At 39.7% G+C, this 20,978-nt stretch overlaps 2 protein-coding genes across 4 annotated transcripts; both read right to left on the bottom strand.

Moving 5' to 3' along the window:
* Positions 1-347: 347 nt before the first annotated feature.
* LOC6038334 (irregular chiasm C-roughest protein) lies at positions 348-6,373 on the bottom strand. The gene is made up of 4 exons (XM_038256707.1): positions 6,145-6,373; positions 5,826-5,884; positions 461-820; positions 348-404 (listed from the first exon to the last, which is right to left on the bottom strand). The coding sequence occupies exons 2-4, from the start codon at positions 5,863-5,865 to the stop codon at positions 364-366; spliced, it is 441 nt and encodes a 146-aa protein (XP_038112635.1). The 5' UTR covers positions 5,866-5,884; positions 6,145-6,373; the 3' UTR covers positions 348-363.
* Positions 6,374-6,671: 298 nt separating this feature from the next.
* LOC6038331 (glucose-6-phosphate 1-dehydrogenase) lies at positions 6,672-20,210 on the bottom strand. 3 transcript variants are annotated; one of them, XM_038256706.1, is made up of 3 exons: positions 20,113-20,210; positions 13,115-13,290; positions 6,672-8,400 (listed from the first exon to the last, which is right to left on the bottom strand). In XM_038256706.1, exons 2-3 carry the CDS (start codon positions 13,178-13,180, stop codon positions 6,976-6,978), a joined length of 1,491 nt encoding a protein of 496 aa, XP_038112634.1. In that variant the 5' UTR covers positions 13,181-13,290; positions 20,113-20,210; the 3' UTR covers positions 6,672-6,975. The 3 variants fall into 3 exon arrangements, with proteins under 3 accessions (XP_038112634.1, XP_038112633.1, XP_038112632.1); XM_038256705.1 differs by lacking the exon at positions 20,113-20,210 and adding an exon at positions 19,476-19,686; XM_038256704.1 differs by lacking the exon at positions 20,113-20,210 and adding an exon at positions 13,355-13,442.
* Positions 20,211-20,978: the final 768 nt, after the last annotated feature.

Genomic DNA, 20,978 nt, shown 5'->3' with positions numbered 1-20,978 from the left:
ATAATTATTTCCTTCCGGTCCATCGTATGCACAAACATGTCCGATTAACCTCTCGCTGCCTCGCAGTCCCAACAGAACTTTGTCCTATTAAATACATCCCTTTTTGCGAAGCAAAAAAAAGTTTAATCAATTTATTGTGGATTTCTTTGGTCATACATTTTTAATTTTACATTATGTTCAATGTTGATATGTGCGCGTTCGCTTTGTAAGCGTAATTCCACGTGGGGCTCGAATCTTTCTCGTGGCAGGCAGAAAAAAGTGGCATTTCGTTAATTAAAAAAAGCTCAGTTGACCGACGACGATGTCCATTTTTTTTTTCAGCAAACAGAAACCAAATCGGAAATAGGATTAAAATTACTGCACTCAGTTTCGACGGTGCATTCCGCGGTGACCTTTCTGCGAACCTGCAATAGACAGAAAATAATCAAACTTTATTATGCGGGGACTTCTTGCAACTCACCCAGAATCGTCAGTTTGGCCCCGGCACGGATTGGACGGTTATGTTTGGCGGGTCCCACCTGGCACTGGTAGCTGGCAGCGTCATCGTACGAAGTGTTCGTGATTCTCAAGTTGTAAACGCCCTGGCTGTGGTTTTGATTGAGGGAAAATCGCGGAAAACCCACGATGTCGTTGGTGAAGCCCAGCGCGAATCCGTCCTTGGTCCACTGGACCTCCCCGGCCAAGTGGTCCACCTCGCAGCGCAAGACCACCTCCTCTCCGAGGCGAGCCTCGATGTCGTTGGGGCTGATGCGGAACGTTTGCTGCTGCTGGGAATCGGCCAGGATGGCACCGTCGCAGTGGAGGACGATCCAGAGGAAAACTGTTCAGAAAAAAAAACATGATTTTTAAATCTTATTAAACCCTATACCCTGATACCCTAATTGATCAATGAACGCATTTTATCGAAATATAATTATGATATACATCCAGTCTATCTTTTCTATTTCAACAAAACCAGAAAAGGAAACTATTTGGCTCAATGTCAACCCTACTGACGGTACGTTTAACTTTAACTTAAAATTTCATAAAATGAAAAATCCCATGAAAAGCTCAAATCATACGAAATTTTCACAACTTTAGAATAATCCGTGTTTTGAATCGAAAAAAAGACAGGCAGAGTAGTTCTCTACGAACTCGTAAATTTATTCGTGATATATAATTTTTCATTTTTTTATTTGGATGGAGTCCAAGCATTCCTTATGCCAAAAGAAGCAATTTTGCATCATTATAGTTAAAGTGCATATAGTGCATCATTATAGTCCATACAAGTCTCCATACTATTTTGAGAGCTGGTCATGCAAAATGGGTATGTAAATAAATGTATTAATATCTGTGGAGTTTTCTGATCGATTTGGTGAATTCGGCAAAGTTGTAAGTTATGAACTTTTCGGAAAAAATAAGCACACGGAAAAATAATTTCCGTTTTCATTTATTTAACCATTTATCACTAGAATCCAGTTACGGCGTTCTAGCAGAATTCGAGCAGAGTTATTAGTTATATTCTTACAGAAAGTCTGACAGAACCAGCTCTGCTAGAATGATTCCTGACTGGGAAGTAAAGTACCCAAAATACGTATTTTTTTTTTTAATATTCGATTTTTTAATTCATTTTAGGAAACTAAAAATACATCTTCTGAGCAATAGTAAAAAAAAAGCTGAGAAAATTCCCTCCAAATTTCTATTTGAAACTTTGAAAACGGGCAATTTGTTTCAGAAGCCTCACAAATAATTTGAATCGATGAAATTGATTTTTTCTATGTGTCACTCAATTATCATGTTATTTTTGACTGAAGATATCTCAGAAATTATTGGTCCGATTTTTCAATGTTAAAACATTAAACCCTTGCAACATTTTAAATTTTATTTAAAAAAAATGTTAAATCAAACTTTACTTGAAAAGGTTAACAAATAAATAATTTTCATAATTTTAAAGTTTCGATCAAATCATGTTTTTTTTAAATAAGTTAATTGAATAAAAAAGTTACAAAATATAGTAACTTATTTGATTTAGTTGATTGCTGAGTTAATGTTGTTATAAAGTGGTAAATAAACTTGTTCATTTATAAACATCAAATGTTTTGCACTACAAGCCAGATTTTATTGTTGTTTGGTTGAGCGTTTTAGCAGAATGTATTGTATTCACAGAATTTTTTTTTCGAATGTTTTTTTTTTAACGATAGGCTTGTCTGAAATTTTATATTTTTCAAATATGTACTGGGGCAGGCCGCACAATGTCCATGTACAGCAGGGGTGACCAAAGTATGGCCCGCGGTCCAAACGTGGCCCGCGGACCCATTTCGAAAGATTATGTAAAATGGCCCGCTGACCACTTCTAAAATGATTCTATGGTTTTTTTAAAATTAAGGTTTATTTTAAACTAAACTTTTTTTATTTATTTTTAATAAAACACATTTTAGGACAAAAATATTTTGTTCAAAAATCTTAATAATTAATACAATTTTACTCGTTTCAATGTGATTGAAACTACTATTTTTTTTTTCTTAACTTATTTTTATTAGGTCCTTTTAGGTGCTGTGACCAGGTTGGGACCGAGGATCAGTAAAACAATATATAATAACAAAAAAAACTCCTTAAATTCCATACTTGGAGATCATGTAACTGACGAGGGTTACTTGGTCCAAGCGGGTCTTGCAGGTCTTGAACCTGCCGATGTACTCGGAGAAAATCCCCCACAGCTCAGCCGAACTGTAGAGTACCTCCCCGGCTTCCTTCTCCGTGGCTCCACCGTCTCGGGGGCCACCTTGGCTGCTTCTTGCGGGACGAGGGCGATCCTTGGATTTTCCGTCTGGAACTGCGCCCGGCAGCGGAGGGAACTCCGCCGGCGTAAACGCCGGAACTGCTGGACTCTGCTTCTCCGCCTTCCTTGCCGGCGGTTTCGGTTTCGACGCCTGCTGGCGCCTCCGGATGAAGTCCGCACGCTTAGGGCAGCTGCGGTCCGTGGCTTCGTGGGCTCCAGAGCAGTTGGCACACCGCTTCGGCTCGGCTTCTTGGACTTTGCACTCGTCCGTCTTGTGGGGACCCCCACAGTTGTTGCACCTGCCGTTCAGGTGACAGTTCCTGGTTCCATGACCCAGCTGCAAGCAGTTCCTGCACTGGGTTACGTTCGGCCGCTTGTTCCGGTAGGCCTCCCACCGGATGATAGTGCTTGCCACAACCTTCATTGCAGAGAGCTTCTTCAGATTGGTGTGTCCCCTGGGGAAGACCACAATGTACGGAATTTCGTCCACGGTGGACTTTTCCTTTCGCTTGATGGCATGCACCTCCAGCGCGTCCAGCTTGAGATCCCTCTTCAGCATGTACTTGACTTCGTCCGGTTTCAGTTCATCAGGAAAACCACGAAGAACCACCCGATGATTTCGTTCGCTCCGCCGATCGTGGGTGTAGAATTCTACTTTCTTCTTCTTGAGTAGCTCTTGCAACTTGTCAAAATCTTTGACAGAGAAGCAGGTCACCTTGGTTCCAAATCGGGTTAGTTTGTAAATCGGTTTAAAAGCTAATTTACAACTTTCCACTATCGCCACGAGCTTGTAAAAATCCGTGGTGTTCTTCACCACCAAAGGTGGTTGCTTTTGTTTACCTGCCGACTGGCCGGGTGGTGGAACCGCCGGGGCGTCCCCTCCTGCTGGGCTGGCATTGTTGTTGTTTTTGTTATCCACTAGCGGGCTGAACTTGTTGTTGTTGAGCAGGGTCTTCTCATTTTTTTCTCCTTCGATGCCGATTCCAGTGACCTCGCTGGACTTCTTCCGCTTCCGATTCCCGCGGACGGGACGAAAATCTTCAATCCACAATCACCATTTTCGAAATATAAATAAAAACTGTAAAATTTTATTGAAAACACAAGTACTTTCACCAAAAAACATTTTTTTCTCAAATACTTAAAGCAATAAAATCAACAATACCAATAGTAAACTGCCATTTTGTTTTTCTATTATTTTTGATTAACGAAATGTTCAGAAAATAACAGATATTTCAAAAGATAGATAGATGATATATTTTCTAGTCTTTTTAAATTAAAACAACGTAATAAATTTTTTTCAAATAACCTGTTTTATAAATTTGGCCCGCAAGCTCATTTGAGCTTCAAATTTGGCCCGGCCTCTAAAAACAGTCATCTCACATTTTCGGAACACCCACAAATTCGGAACACTGTTGTGGTAATTTGTCAATAGGATGCAAAATGCAACTTTTCTATCGTCCCTGCTATTTTAGGACCTCCATTTGGAATGTCCTTGTCTTGCTATTTCACTAGTAAAAATAGTAGTTTTTGAACAAAAAACCTCATTTCAACACTATTTTATCCAGAGCAGCAAAACACTGCCTCCAGATTGCTTGTTCCATAATTGTGGGATGTTATTGTGCCTAACACAAATGTGGAACACCTGAATTTAATTGATATTTTCACAAAAAAAGTTATCAGTCCATGTTTAAAACATCACTAAGCTTGAGTTTTAGTGGTTACAGAGTGTGAAGTCATTTTTTTTGTAAAAAATATGTACTCCTGGATTGAAAAAAAAATTTGTTTACATCGTAAGAAAAAAGTGTTCCGAATTTGTGGATTTCAAGAGTCAATGTTTTTCTTAAAAAAATGATATAAAACGTAAAAATGTACAGCCGGTCTACACATCAGAAAGATCGCAAGAAAAGCTTTCACATGAAGGAAAAAGCAAATCATTATGTTCAATTATCGATTTTCTATGATTTGTTGAACATTGGCAGATCTTTTAACTGTTCCGAATATGAGGGATGACTGTAGGATTTATTTTATTTTATTTATTTTTTTATATTTTAATCAAGCTCAAACTTGCTACACATGATTTTTAATGCAGGAAAATGCATTTTAAATTGTTTTCAATTTATTTATCCTTTATTTCCATAAATATTTTGAAGTTTTTTGAAAATATATTTTTTTGCCCCCTGATTTTTCGGGTCGGGTGGTCTACCCCCCTCCCCTCCCCCCACGAACTCATTTTCAATTGTGAAAACCATGACGCTTTGAAAGTGATGAAATAATTTGATTTAACAATGTTTTCGTAATTATTGTTAACTATTTTTTAATTTTTTTAATTGTTGAAATCATCTAATTTTTAAGTTATTTCGGACTCTTCACTACCAAGCTTAATAACTATCAATGTCTCACTGGCTATCAATGTCATCCCGATTTAAAACTGATTTAAATTAATTATAAGATAAACATGTGTTTTACCTTTCTATCATTTTATTTTCTCAACATTCTCTTCCCAAGAAAGCAGCACCAGTAGCCACAGCGATAAATTCTGTACTTCCCAGCCAATAAATCCTTTGTCCAATCAATTTTAAATCAATTAAGTGCGATGATCTTAGTGCCTTTCCCCACACAGCATAGAGTAAAACACGACTTCGGAAAAGTAGCTGATGCAGCAGTACGTGTGATATGTGAGCCTTTTTACAATGGGGTAATTTGACATTTTTTGGACCAATCTTAAAAAAAATCAAAGTTTGCTTATTTTTTTTTGCGAAAATAAAGGTTGAAAATCTATAAGCAATTTTCATCAACGACCAATAAGCACCCAATAACCCTAAAATTGTTAAAAAGAAGAAGGGGGAAAGCATGTCTTGGGGCCACATTCTTCCGATTGCATCAGCATCCTGGTTCTCACGTGCCAACAAAACCACCCCCACCAGAGAGAGAGAGAGAGAGGGGGAGAATGGTGGGGAATTGATCTTTAGGTGCTCTGTTTTTTTTATATCGTACGACGTTTTTTAAGCTTTCACGTTAGGCACTTTATTTTTCAAGCTAAAAATCGTACTAAGAAATGCATACTCACCAATTAGTTTGAACATACAGTTTAAAGCTGAGTTGTCCATTTTTGCTTTGTTTAAGATTCTGGAAACACACAATTTGGAATTTTTAAAGATTAACTTTTTTATTTGTTATTTTTAAGGTATTAGACATCATAATCATGTGAATTAAATTTTAAATTTAATTCAATTTAAAATCGTTGAAATCAAAATATATTAATTTTTTGCTTAGTAACTTTGCCCTAGTATTAATTATGAATCAAATACGCCAGATTTAGTACCGTCTAAACAAATATCCACCCCTCAGATCAAACACATCTCAATTTACACATCACTTCCACTTACCTGACTTTCTAGTAACAAGAAATTTGATCCTCCTACTCCCACAAAACAGAGGGATCTACCCACCCAGTTTCCAGCGAACTCAACTCGCAATCTAAGCGCCAATCGATTAACTTCCTGTGGTTTTGCTTTGATTTTCTAACCCATTTAGCAGCGGAGGTAAATCAACGTCAGCGAGTTTTCTGACAGTCGGAACGGATGCTGCGGAGACAACAAAAAAGAAGGGAAGCATTCTGTACTGGATCATGAAACATTCTAGGAAGGAGGACGCATGCGCTGCAATTGTCAGTATAGCGAGTGTAATTTGATAATAATTCAAAAACATTTATTTTTGATTTAATTTGTTGAAACTATTTCTTCAAAAATCATTTAAATTCCAGCTTTTACTACATACTATAAAAGGTTTGACGCACATTACACTTTTCCATAATTTCTCAGCCGGCCGACAAGTTTTAAATTATTTTGTTCTAGCTGCGACGTCTATTATCTGTGATGGATCTGTGATATGATTGAAAGTTGGTTACAAGTTAAATTTGGGAATGTTTTATTAGGGATTTTTTTTTGTTGTTTTATACAAAAATGCTATGTTCCAAAAGAAAACAAAAATACCTCCAACTAGTATGGATAACAAAAAATAGGATGAAATTAAACATGAAACCTCTCGTTGTATGAATTTTCTCTCTGGGGGTCGTCCTTCCCCCCAGCCCGTTGCCCGTTGGTCCCGGACAGTACACCGCCAATTGCAGGTACGAAATCAATGAAGTGCAAATAAATAAATGATTTCCAAACGTTAAACAAAAACCGATACAAAAATATCAACTCGCTCGCTATGCCTCAGTGCTTCTGGTGCCACTTGTACGAGCCATAGTACTTGAAGTTGTTCTCGTCGCACTTGTGGTCGGCCGCCTTCGGGCCACGTGATCCGTACACGTACTTGATCGGTTCCGGTCGCTCGCCCTCGATGTGGTGCAACAGCGGCGTGAAGATCCGCCACGCCTCGCTCAGCTCGTCCGACCGCACAAAGTGCATCTGGGAGCCGCAGAACACGTCCAGGATGAGACGCTCGTACGCGTCGGGCAGTTTGACGTCCTTGTAGCGGTGGCCGTAGGTCAGGTCCAGCTCGGTTTCCTCCATGTCGAAGGTGATGCCGGGGGACTTGGTCATCATTTTAACGTACAAAGCCTCGCCGGGTTGTACCCGGATGACGAGCTCGTTACGCTTGGGCTTCCCGTCGAAGATGTCTCCGGGAACGTCCTGATACTGAACCCGGACTTCGGCCTTGCGTTCGTTCAGGGCCTTGCCACATCTCAGAATGAACGGAACTCCCTCCCATCGTTCGTTTTTGATTTTAAGTACGGCCAACGCAAATGTCGGAGTAACGGAATCTTTCGGAACGGTCGGATCATCCAGATATCCCATTCTGGCATCCTCATCCTTCCCATCTGGATTTCCAGTGTACTGTCCCAGCACAACATCGTCGATCGACAGCTGCTCGATGCTCTTCAGCACCTTAACCTTCTCGTTACGGATATCGTCCGGATGGCACGTGGCCGGCTTTTCCATCGCCACCAGCGACAAAATCTGCAACAGATGGTTCTGCATCACATCCCGAATGATCCCAAAATCGTCAAAATACCCCCCACGACCCTGCGTTCCAAACGGTTCCTTGAACGAGATCAACACCGACGCCACGTTGTTACGGTTCCAGGTCGGACTGAAGATCTGATTCCCGAACCGGATCGTCATCAAGTTCTGCACCATCTCCTTCCCCAAATAATGATCAATCCGGTACAGCTGATCCTCCGTGAACAGCTTCGCCAAATGCTCGCTCAGCTTGTTCGAGCTGTCCGCATCCCGGCCAAACGGCTTCTCCACGATAATCCTATTCCACCCCTTCAACCCCATGCACGTGTTCCGGATGTGCACCGTAACGGTCTCAAACACCGACGGAGGCAGCGCCAGATAAAACAACCGGTTCGCCGTCTTCCCAACCTCAAACTTTCCAATCTCCTGGTTCAGCAGCTCAAAGTCCCGCCGCCCGTCGTAGCTGCCCGCCACGTAGAAATTCAACGCCCAAAACTCGTCGTACTTTTCCTGCTGCGCGGCGTCCACCTTCATGTACGGGTGGCACTTTTCCTTCAGCTCGGCCACGGTCAGCTTGCTGCGCGCGTACCCGACGAATTTGGTCACCGACGGCAGCAGGTTGTCCCGGAAGAGCCACCACAGCGTCGGGTAGATCTTCTTTTTCGCCAAGTCGCCCTGAAAATTAGAAGGATCGTATTAGTTTTGAATCAACTTAACTCAATGAATTATCTTTGCGGTTAGCGCTGCGTAGTGGGCCTGGCCATTGAATAGAAGATTGTTGGGAGTAATTGACCAAGCATTCTGCAAGATGCTTCCAGACAACCTTGTACTGTTCAATTTATTTTCGAAAATTTTTATTTTTCCCTTGTTCAGGAGGTCATTTTGAGCAACTTTTATTCTACAAAAAAAACTTTACTTCTCTTGTTTTATATTTTTCTTGTTTCATTTTTAGTATTTTGATTTTTATTCATCTTGTTTAGCTTATTTTTGTTTTTGATAGTATTTGGCCTATTATACCACATTTTGCCTATAAAATTTTTTCAAGTTTTCACAGGCACTTTTTCATTTTTATTACTTGTTTTTCATATTTGCTGCTATAGAATGACACCATTATCATTTAAATTGTAAAAAAAATGCGTAGAGGCATATTGTCTGGGACACTGGAAAAATTACTGCATACCGTAAACCGGGGTGACTTTGATAGGATTTCAATTTGTTTTTAGAATATTTTCCAACAGGTAAGGTTTTTCTCAAGATTATTATTTTTAAAACATGTACTGGGGCAGGCCACACAAAGTCCATGCACTATTTTGGAAAAAAAAGTTTTTTCAATAGTGTTTAGAAAAATAGTTACGTTAAAAATTCTTGGTTTTAATTCCGGGGTGACTTTGATAGTCATAGTTTTTCTTGTTAAAATCATTTTAAGATGTTCAAACTTTATTTGTACGTTAAAAGTACCATCACTAAAGTAGCTGACATAGTTTGTAAGAAAAAAAAACAATGCTTATATTAAGTTAACTAAGTTTATAAGCTTTTTAACAAAATACATATAAATTTTAGGTAAAATTGTTAAAAAGTCGGAATTTTGCTTGAAAATTGTTAAAAATAGTTTTGTTCATAAAATTATCGATTTATATTACATTTTATACTGAATTCGAAGCACGAATCACAAGTTTTCACATTTTACATGAAATTTGTTCAACTGAATTTGCCTATAAATTTGGAGATTTTTTTTAATTGTGTTTCAAAAACACATATTTTTTATTATTTACAAACTTATTTAACCTTCTCCTAGTGGTAAATTGTCCAGAGAATTCGAAAATGCATTCCGTTTTCCGATTTAAAATCATGTTCATTGAGAAAATCATGACACTTTGAGAAGTTTAAAATAATGATTTATATCCACATTTTCTTAACTATAGTTAACTAACTTTATAAACTTTTCAAAAATTTATGAAAAGTTCTTCATGAGGTACTTTGAACACTTCTCTACCACGGTCAGTATGTTTCTAAACCATTCCTTTCGTATTTTAATTGTACTCTTCGTTTTGCGGAAAAATCGCAAACCTATCAAAGTCACCCCGGCTATCAAAGTCACCCCGTTTTACGGTACTTCTTTTTACTTAAAATATAGGAAATGTTAGTAAAAAAACACACCCAAAGTTGACCCCTAAAAAAAATATATTTTTTAAAGCATTGGCAAAGTCACATAAAACAAATCAAACTTAGAACCCTGAAATTTTCTAAAATTTTAAGAGTTCTCAAATCAAAAATTGCTTGAATAATGAAATTTTGGCAATTTTTCAGACCGAATCCCGTCTAAAGCCGGGGTTAGGTTGTAGAGGGTTAAGGTCAAACCAATCGTTTTAGGAATAGGCATTTGCATGAAAATTTGTGTGAGAAACTTTTTGACTGTTTCAATGAAATTGTAAAATAAATACAAACGAAGTAAAGTCTGGTTCTGGACAAGGTTGCTAGACCATCAATTTTAATGACAGCGTTGCCAGATCATGAAATATTAGACAACATTTTTTAGATTTATCAACTATAGTTGCCTTAGACCAAAAATAGAATTGGGTACAAAAGCCCTATGTCAATTTTTATGTACAACGATAAAAAACACGATTAAAAACCATTTCTGATCACTTTTTCTTAATTTTTAGGCAAAAAAATTGTTTGATAAAACAACATTTTTTCGATAAATCAACTATAGTCCCCTTGGAACGAGCTGTCAAGTAGGAGCTTTTCTGTCAAGAAGGACCTCGAGGTTAATTTTTCAATATTGATTTAAAAATCCATTTAAAACTCTTTGTGGTCGTACAAAGGGTCATTGTACTCAGAAAAATAAGCATTATCGTTGTAAACAACGATATCAGCAATCTAAGCACAGACAAACAGACGTGCAACTCTTTTTCAAACCCTCGCCAACTAAAACCGTCATTTCAAATTCAAATCAGTCAAAAAATGGATGCCGTAGTACCGCAACAAGACACGAACGTCGTCGGTGGCGCCACCGTATCCCTTGGCCCTTTGACGTTTCAGTGCATCACCGTGTGTGTGTGCAATGTTTTCTTTATAGCCAACACGTGGGGAGAAAATCCAATGTTGCATTGTTAATTTGATTTGGTTAACTGCGGTAGATTTTCTTGAAATAATTCGATATGGTAGAAGTGTGACTTTCGGTCGATGACATCTTGACCAACGATCTGTTGTTTGGTAAAGAGACTTGGAGGAGGAGACAAAGACACGACACTGGAGTTCAAGGCAGTCCAGAGTAGATTAACTGAACATTTTGAAAACAGGATATGTAAAAGAATAAATCAGTTTAACACAATTTAATTGATGGACTTCCACCCCTTCACCTCTAGCAGCTGCATTGGTTTTTCGTCCGACCGACATCAGTTAAACATGCTCATAATTTGGTGAAATCCGCCAGTATAAATGCTATTTCCTAGGTTGTTCCCCTTGAAGACCTTGAATCTGAAGCAACCCATTCGCCTTGGCACCGTGGCTATTTTTTTTCACTGTAACATGAACTAATGATATTGCCACTCCGCTAAAACTCAATCGGAACCTCCAACCCTTTTACATGCCCACACCCGGCACAGCCAGTTGGATTAGCTTGGAAGATAACAATCACGCAACCTGCGATCAGATTTATTCAATCTTACGCGACTTGCCCATCACACCGGTTCTCATCTTATTTCCTAAACAAAACTGCAGGTCACGGGACAGAACATGCTGCGGAATACTAGGTGGAATGTTATTATGATGGGAGTTTAGCAAGATTATTCAACTTTCCAGCCCATCTTTTGCGAATTTTCTGGGCATAGAATGAGAAAACAAAATCGATAGCAAACATAAACAAACACCTGTCAGTTTTCATTCGTACACGCTTAGAGGGAAAAATGGGTACACGCTTAATTTGGTTTATCGAAATGATGATGTTTTCGCAACAGGACTGCAGATAGCGCTAGTGTGCAGCCCAATTTCGAACTTTCTTTGGTAAACGATGGATTTTTTGATAAAATCAATGATGATTCACGTCTGTTTGTCTGTGATCTAAGCTTCATTTTAGGACCCAATTAAACCCCCATTCTAAATCCTTTCCTTTTGCTAGAAAGAGATACCAAATCTGATGCAAACAAACTCCCAGCTGCCATTTAAACATACTTTGAATGTGTTCATGTGTCCAAAAAAAACTCTAGAATTTTAATTAAATCTTGAAAGTTCTGACAGTATAACCAGATAACATTGTAACATGTCGAAGATTTTGTGAACTATATTCCCAATTATGTACCTACATAAAGCTAGTGACTCGCGTTTGCGTAGAATTTATTCGTTTGAATTGTACCGAAATACCGATCTGACTGCATTCAACTGATTGCTGTCACCACGCAGCACCGCACAAGCAAAAAATGAGAGAAAAATAGAAAAAAGAGAAAGCGCAGGTGTCTTCGTGTCGCGCAGCTGCTTGAGTGTTAGGCTCGGCATTCGTTCGTTTCAACTTCGTGTGCGTTTACTGACGGTCTCTTCGTAATGACGATCATGACAGGCACGCTTGTTCAGCGTTCAACGATCGACTCGATGATGAAATCTGACTGAATAGCTCTTTCAAAATTCGGGCATTCACTGTCATTGACAGCTTCTTTTTGGAGCATTGTGTGTGATTACTGCTTAGATTCAGAATTTTGAAAAAAAATATTTAAGAAATATGCTTCACAACCAATGACAGTTATTGTACTGTTACAAAATCTGCAAAATTTCAATGAATTCATGATTTTTTTTTCTTTTGCTCAAAGCTTTTATTATACTTTAACCCCGAAGAAGTGCTAATATTCAAATCAATCGATTAGATTTTATCAGAACAAAGCTCAAACACTGCGTTCTCAAAAACAACACCACAGCGTGAGAAAATCTGCGCAAAGTTCCTCCGTCATGCCACTGCCCGTGATATAACAGAATAATTACGACCTATTAACTTCCGAGACGCCGGTCACACACGCGTGCCCGGCTACAATCCAAGTGCAACCGCCACTTGAGCATTCGATTTTTATCCAAGTCGTCACGGTACATGGAAGGTACTTGGAAGGTGTACACTTAGTGAAAAACGTGTTCAGTACGGGCGCACAACGCCAATAAAGATCGTTCGCGCGCAATCATCCTCTTCAAGACATCAAACAGAGAGGACGAAGAACATGCGGCGTTTGACGTCAAAACTACGTTGAAGACATTGATTTTTTGCAGGTCTCTCTAATTAAGCCTTTTTACAGAGTTCACCGTCAACGTTTCCAGAACAATTGGCTTTCATTAGCATAAGAAATTACCAATTCTATCAGGGCCCAGCGTTGACTCGATCGAGTTCAACGAGTCGTTGCACAGTACTTACAGAAGCTCCAAACACGACAAAGACGTGCGGAATGTTGGAATCGAAGTGGGTGCCCTCGGTGTCCATGGCGCTTGATTTCAGGTTCCGCCGGATGATGGCTAGCGCCTCCTCGCCGTCCAAGGTCTCGCAGGGATCGGCGCCGTTACGAGCGTGGCCGTTGCTGCCGTTTTTGAGCACTGTAGAAGGGAGAATAGCTGTGATTAGAGCCGAAATTGCTGACCTAGACAAAGAGAGAGTTACACAGAAAGAGAGAGAGAGCGGTACTCCCTAGGAATTGTCGTAGAACCGATGCGCGTCGGTCAAGTTCTGATACGAAACTGCACCGTAACATCGGACGACGCGAGAAACGTTACACTAAGGACTGCATACTACCAAGTCGGAGTCACGCAGACTTAGTAAGTGCGCCAAGTCGCCGCCGACTCGCGTAGGTATCGGGTTGTGATAAACAAACCCCGAGCGCACTGAGTCGTCTAGCTTCCGCTGCACCAAACACTCACACTCTCGGAGAAGACCCTTGAGCTCGGCTTGCTCGTATCAGTCGTGCGCCGCCGGCGAAGCTCAACCATGCAGGTCGGATCGGATTCCAGCTTATCTGATCGCAAACCGGCGCGCCTAATCCAGCTTCGTAGTGACCTTTTGCGATCGCTCGCCGTTATGTGAAACTGGTAACAATAACAAAGAAGTGGCTTATCGCGAAGATCGCGTCAATCGCATACACTAGAATCATGCATCGATTAGTGATAACGCGAACCAATACTTGCAACAACAAAAAACCTACCCATCTTGACCAATCCGGAGCTGACCCAGCTGAAGAGTCGCGCCATTGGAGTGCGTCAACGCTGCGTGGATGACGCGAGTTTGGGGTTGAAGATCTGGACCACCGTTGACCACCGTTTATGATCGCGATACCGAACCAACTAGTGGTGGTTCGTTCGCTGAGGTGGATCGTGTAATGCAGTCGTTACAATGGATGAAGTTGGTGTGGAGTGGATATATAAAATATAATTGACCCACACTAAGTTATGTGAGGCGCGTGGCAGGGTAGTGGAGTAGATACTTAGTAATTAGTAGCAGATATCACTGCGGATTGTGAAGTGGCTAGTGTACGAACTAACCCTTGATAGCAAAGTTCGCAAATGTTACAAATCTTTTAAAAACGATTCAAAATAAGCATTTTCAATTATTCAATTCTAGCAGAGCAGATTGACGCTCTCATGCCAGGGTATTTGTCCCTATTTTGGGCCTAGTACCTATTTTGGGTCTACTAAACTAAATTCAACGAAAATGAGCATTTCACCAAATCTGGCGGGAATTTGCCACTTGATAATGATACGTGCAGTCATTATCTTCATTTTGGTGGGCAAGAATAATTTACTTTTTCCTTCTAAATTAGAAATAAAGCAATAAAAATAGCACTCTTAACTTTTTTCTTAGCAAATCGCTAGTTGCTCATTAGGGCGAAAGTTTTCACCACTTTTGCTTACCGCTTGTTGACACTCAGCGCCCGGCTTTCATCGCTCAGTACACGAATAAGAGCCGTCCCCCGAATCTCCAACCACCGGCAATATGTTTTTATTGGTGGGTGCCACAATTCCACAGCAAAAACCATCACTAAACTGCCACCAAATCAATAAAATAACTGATTAATAACTTCGTCCATTTCGGAGAGAATGGCTCTATATTCAGTCCATTTGACACTTCTACAAATTGTGACAGTGTGTATGCGCTTTTCACAAGTTACAGAAGAAACAAGAAATCAATCGTTCTAATGTTGATTTGTGGCTTAAAACATCACAATGATTGAGCATGTTTGTCGACCGAATTTGTGCGGCTGTACTGTGCGAGCTGGGGCAGAACCGTACGTCAAAATAGTTCGCCACGTGCTTCGAGATTTCAACCAATCAGAAGGTAGGCCGAAAATATGTACAAAGAAGGTCGTATGCTAGAAGCAATATTCCCAAAATAGGGACAAACAAATTTTCAGTTTCTCGGGCTTATACAGAAATATAAAGTATTTTCGCCAAAAATGTGATTAAGTAAGAGCATTATCATTAAAAAACCAACTTATTCATGTGATAAAAGCAAGGCTGCCTATAGCAGCCTTTGAGAATACATCAAATAAAAAGTACGCTCGGCTTATTAGGCCCAAAATAGAGACAAATACCCTATCTTGTCGTTTTTCGAGAAAATCACGTTTTATTGTTTGACCTTGAATAACAAACACGTTTTGTTTGGTTCAGTGCATTTTCCCGAAGTTTGGTTGAATTTGGTTGTGGAGGTCCCTAGTTATAATTACAATTGTTCACGGTAGTCGAGCTTGTACCTGTGTCAAACGTGTTCTGACCTGAAATCCCTTTGGCCAGTTGTCGCACGTACATCATTTTTCAAGCTGTGTCAAGTTGGCACGAAAATATTGAAACTTCTTTCATATGAAGAGGATTGAAATCGAATTTTAGGGATCTGATCAAAAGGCATTTTGAGCTGCACAAAATGGCGTTCTTACTCAATTTGGCCCAAAATACAAATACAAAAAAACGTTAATTAATCCACCCATAGGTGGTTGGTGCCTTCCTCACATTTAGAGGGTAATGCTATCCAAAATAGGTACAGAAGGGTGGACGTTTCAGTGTTCTATAAACTTGATTTATTATTCATTCCATCAAATTGGGTAGTCAGATCTTCATAATTCAGGGCACTTATGTGCTTATAACTTTTGATAGGGTTGTCAGATCATCAATATTTTGAACTCGCTGAAAAGGCCTTTTAATTACCTATCCAACGACAGGTCGCATGATAGATCCGGACAACGTTTTTGTCAAAATATCTGAGATGCGGCCTCCAAAAAGTTCATAAATAACACTCAAGTGCTTATAACTTTTGATAATTTCCATTTCAAGTCAATTCATTGGACTCGTTGGAAAAGTCTTTCGAATACCTTTCTGAAAATGTGTAACACGACGGAGTTTCTCACAAAAACCACCCACCCACAATCTTCCGGACTTTTGTTAAAATCCTTTTTATAGCATAACTTTTGAAGTACTTTATTAAACTTTATAATTTTCAATAGCGACTTACGGGACCCCAAGACGGAACGAATGAGACCAAAACGGTCCAAATCAGTTCAGCCAGTGCCGAGATAACCCACACCCAAAATTCAGAATCGAGATAATCGTTCTCTCAAAATTTATTGAGGGCTCAGTGCCAAAATCGATAGAATAATGGTACCAACTCACACCTTCATAACAAATGAGTTCATTCGTTAGTTGAATCAATAAATCTCCAACAAGTGTCATACATCGACTTCTGACTTCTCCTTGGTCACCAAGCTGTGGTGGCCGAGGCAGCTAAGTCATTGGATTGGTTTATCGAAGGTCTCTGGTTCGATTCCCGTTGTCGACACTTTTGGTTTTTTGTTTGACGGATGAACTTTTTTTGCAAATGAACCTCGAGAGAATAGTTCTATCGCCCATCTCGAGCTGTGTTCTCTGCGTCCGTGAATGGTACCACTATTCTCTCGGCTCGAGACCATCATTCTCTCGGACTAGCGCTGCCAGTTTTGGGTTCAGTGCAATTTTTTTTTTGATGAACATCCCACCACACACACAGACATTTGTTCAGAATTTGATTCTGAGTCGATATGTGTATATGAAGGTGGGTCTAGGAGGAATTAAGAATTTCCTTTTTCGAGTGATTTTCCTCAGTAAGGTGAAAAAGGCAAAACGGTTTAGATTTTTGTTGAGTTTTATGATATTTATCAAATCCACGTTTCATGCTATATCAAAACCGGACTCATATTCGGATGCTCTGGAATGTCCTCTACAACTTTCCACCGAGAGAGTATGGTGCTAGCTTGCCCCTAAAAAAAGATACAGCGTGTTCAAAACTCGTCTAAAACGTATTTTTTTGCTCGAAAATCACGTTTTAAACGAGTTTTGAGGACGTATTTTTGGTATTTTTTGCTCAAATCAAAATCAATGAACATATGTTTTGGTTCCTTGAGAGAAAATGCAAATAAATGATGATCAGTAACGTCATGATTCGAAATCCGGACACTTAGTAGCATATCATTTTTGTTATAGCTGGCAAAATATCATGTAATACGTAGGAAATGTAGAAATATCATCAGGACGTAGTATAAACAGTCAGTTTTAAGAAAATGCATGCAAATTATGTCTTTTCTAACAATTTTTCATCAGAATTTTAAAATTAGAATGACTTGTTGTGCTTCGAATCCCGGACACTGATAAAAGCTGATTCGAAATCCGGACACTTTTGCTTCGAATTCCGGACACTCGAATTTACTTATGAATCGCACAAATTTGGACTGAAATGTTAGTGAATGGCATTCTTTAGGTCTCAAATAAGCTGTTAACATTAAAACAATCGATAGTTTATATAAAAAATTGCTAGAATTTAAGGAAATGGAAACCATAAATTTTTGCTTTGCCTTCCTGGTGCTTCGAACGCCTATGAAATATTTCAAGTGAAATGTTTCGCATTTTTGGTAAACTTATAGTTTTATTGTATTTAATTGTTTTGGCATTAACTACAGCGTTCAAACAAACTTTAAATGAAAGATAATGTTTCAATTCATCAAATAAAACAGTTTTGACATTCATAATGCAAATTTATATCTAAATAATTGATAAAACAAGATGAAGTGTCCGGGTTTCGAAGCGTCCGGGAATTCGAATCATGACATTACTCATTTCAGTGACAATGACAAAAAAGTAAATAGTTGCACAAAGGATTTGCAAAAAGACATATTTTAAAACTGTTATGATTTTAGGATTTGTTTCGCTGCCTAAATAAAATCCAGAAGACCGCAACTATAAAATTTGAATGAATGATATGGTTTGATGTCCGAAAAGAAGTTTAAATTAAGCATATTCTACACAGCGTTTTACAAAGCCCAAACCCCGAATTTTCAAAAGTCAAACTCTAACTCATTATACCCATCAGCCCAACACAACGTAGTCACGATGATCAGGCAATCTAATAAATTCAAGTAATCGCTGCATTCGCTAATCTTATCTTCACTTGGAGTTACTGTCTCGCCGTCTGCAACCGTGACGTCAGGAAGTTGATTACGTTTAATAAAATAAATAAAAACCAAACGAAACAACCCAACCCGCTCGAATCAATTAAACCATGTTTCGATACGCCAAACTAACAATTATAGGTAAATAAAAGGGAAGGTAAAACCAAAACTTTTGCACGTCACTCTACAGAGTGTGACTTGATTCAATGCTTAGCTAATGCGCGACACGCCGCATGGCAATGACATAATTCGGCTTTGCTTGCACAGCCACACGTCAAGCGCTACGCGATCTCTCTTTGGTTGGTATAGATGCTTGGATCTTGGAACCCACGACAAACCAACTGAAGAAATGATCGTGCGACTTGAGTTTGGGCATTTGAGGTATCTAGTTTAGGTTAAAGAGACTTTTGATGACTTCTGAAAGTGTAATTAGGACGTTTATGTGAACATCATTTTGCAAACGAGATCGTTAACTTCAAGCCTCTTGTCCCACGATCACTTTTGGAAAGTTAAGACACACAAGCTTTCGTTCAACCGCGTATGGTGGACACGTCATACACCCCAAAATCTCATTGAAGGAGAGAGAAATAAAGATCAGCCGACTCAATTGCACTACAATACCGATGACCTTAGGCCGTGGGATCACTTTGCTCAGCTGTTGTAAGGTAGCACGGCTGATAGCCGGGAAGTCGTGAGGACTGTCAGTCAAGCCACGCGATGCGTTATCACCGCGAACGTGCCAAGTTCGTGTGGGGTGCTGGTTATCACTTAGCTGACCTTTTCGGTCGAATTTGAGGACCCCCCTATGCTGCACTTCAAAGACTTTGTCTGGAAAAATTTGCTTACACTGCCCCTAGTTTGCGAGCAACCTTAGGCACTTGACGAGCCTATCCTACAGTTTACCCATTGTCATGCCCTTGAGCCTCGTTGTCGTGACGACTGATCGTCTAACGTTCTGTTGCTACAGCAACGCAACAACAACGACTCGGCGTTCGCATTCTGTATACGCAGAAATGTTCACAAGGTCTCCCAAAAATTCCTCAGCGCTGCAAACTGTGCTGAGTCAGTTCACTGCTGACGGCGAGCTCAACGGTCAACCCAAAGTCACATTCACCCTACGCTGTATAGATCAGCGCAGGTTTACACACAGAGGATCGTGATCTCCAATCTCCAGACAAGTTGACTCTCGTGGAGAGACTCACGAGACCCGAAGGGACGCTTGCACAGGTCACGTGAATTTGGAGCAGATCGATAAGTTCTTCGCTGCGTTTAAGCTACGTCGTAGTTTGGTGGAGGTTATTTAAAACCCTGGGAGTTTACCTGAATCTGCCATCTTGGTTTCGCGCTGATAAGAACTGTCAAACACAACAATAACAAAACAAACAATTGGGGCGCTACGCGAGAAAGGGTCGCTAACTAGATCAACAACAAACACGAGGTCGAAACCGATGCGAGAGTACCGAAACCATGCGCGACTTACTCAACCTGTACGGCAAGACTGAACCGCAGCGGGTCGCGCGAGCAGCCACCACCGCGACTTGGACTTAGCCAGGAGCCATAAAAAGAAGCCCAACAGCGTCGGTATTGGTGGCGAACGTTCGCGCAAATAACAAAAAAACAACTTTCACGTCGCGTCGCAGTTCTCCGCGCGCGCAAGTGTTTGTGTTGCGCGCCACCAACATCAGCAAGAGCGCGAAAACGTGACCGCCAATACAGGCGCAAAAGCCGCTGCACAGAATTCCATCATACATTGTGCAAACATGTAAGTGACTGCATAAGGAAGTGTATAAATAGCACTTGAGATGTACGTCACCCCGGCGAGGGTTTTCCTCCAAATCGACAATATCACTCGAGAAAGATATCTAAAATTAACTGACTCTCTTTGTCACTGATAAGACAACAATTAACTGATATGAGTCGGATCAAGTAGGCCACTTTTTGAACACTATTCACTCACCTTATCGAAGCAGGCCAACTGTCCCAAAAAGCGCGGCGTGTACGGAGAAAGAACCTCAAGCCTTGCACGTGCGTTCGGCTCAACGGCCAAGTAAACAAAAACAAATCGCGCAATTCTTGGGTGGTGTTGGTGGAGGCGTTTCTCGCGAGTTTGATCGTGCAGGGAAGCGCGAATGTGTTCATACGCGTTATTCAGGAGACTTGAGTAGTTATGCGCTTCCCCAACACGGACGTTGGTGGGATATCTTCCCGTTAAACGTGATGATTATTGCATTCGATCGTCATTTCTCGACTCACGATCGAGATTTCTGTTATGGTAAGCCGTAATTTGTCGATTAGTAGATTGAGATCATTCGATCGTAATTTCTCGATCTACCATCGACAAATAACGACCGACGATCGAGAAAATCTCGACAAATGTTCAAAGCTCGTATTCAAAACTTTCAAAAATTCATGATTTTCAAACATTTTAAATATCAAATATCAAAAATTTAAAAAAAAAATCAAATCAAATTAAAATCCCTAGCAAGTAGTAGTTTTAAACAGTTTTTTCTGCTCTCGCTTAATCGATTGAAATGTACTAAACTTATTTCTTCCAATGATTGTATCTGAATTATTTTGTAACTGTAAGTATCTCCAAAACTATGCATTTTGTAATTAGTTAAGCAAATTCTATTCTGTTAAGTACAACAAATAAACATGAATTGAATTGAATTGAAAACAAACTAAAATTTTAAACATTTCAAAACTTTTATAAATTTCTAGGAATTTCAAAATTTGTAAAAATTGAATTAAAAAAAATAGAAAAATTTAATTGAATAAAAAAAATCCAAAATTTTAAATATTTCAAAAAATTTATAAATTTCA

Source organism: Culex quinquefasciatus, chromosome 2 (genome assembly GCF_015732765.1).
Source record: "Culex quinquefasciatus strain JHB chromosome 2, VPISU_Cqui_1.0_pri_paternal, whole genome shotgun sequence".
NCBI classification, from domain to species: Eukaryota; Metazoa; Arthropoda; class Insecta; order Diptera; family Culicidae; genus Culex; species Culex quinquefasciatus.
This window is presented reverse-complemented; position numbering and strand designations above follow the sequence as displayed.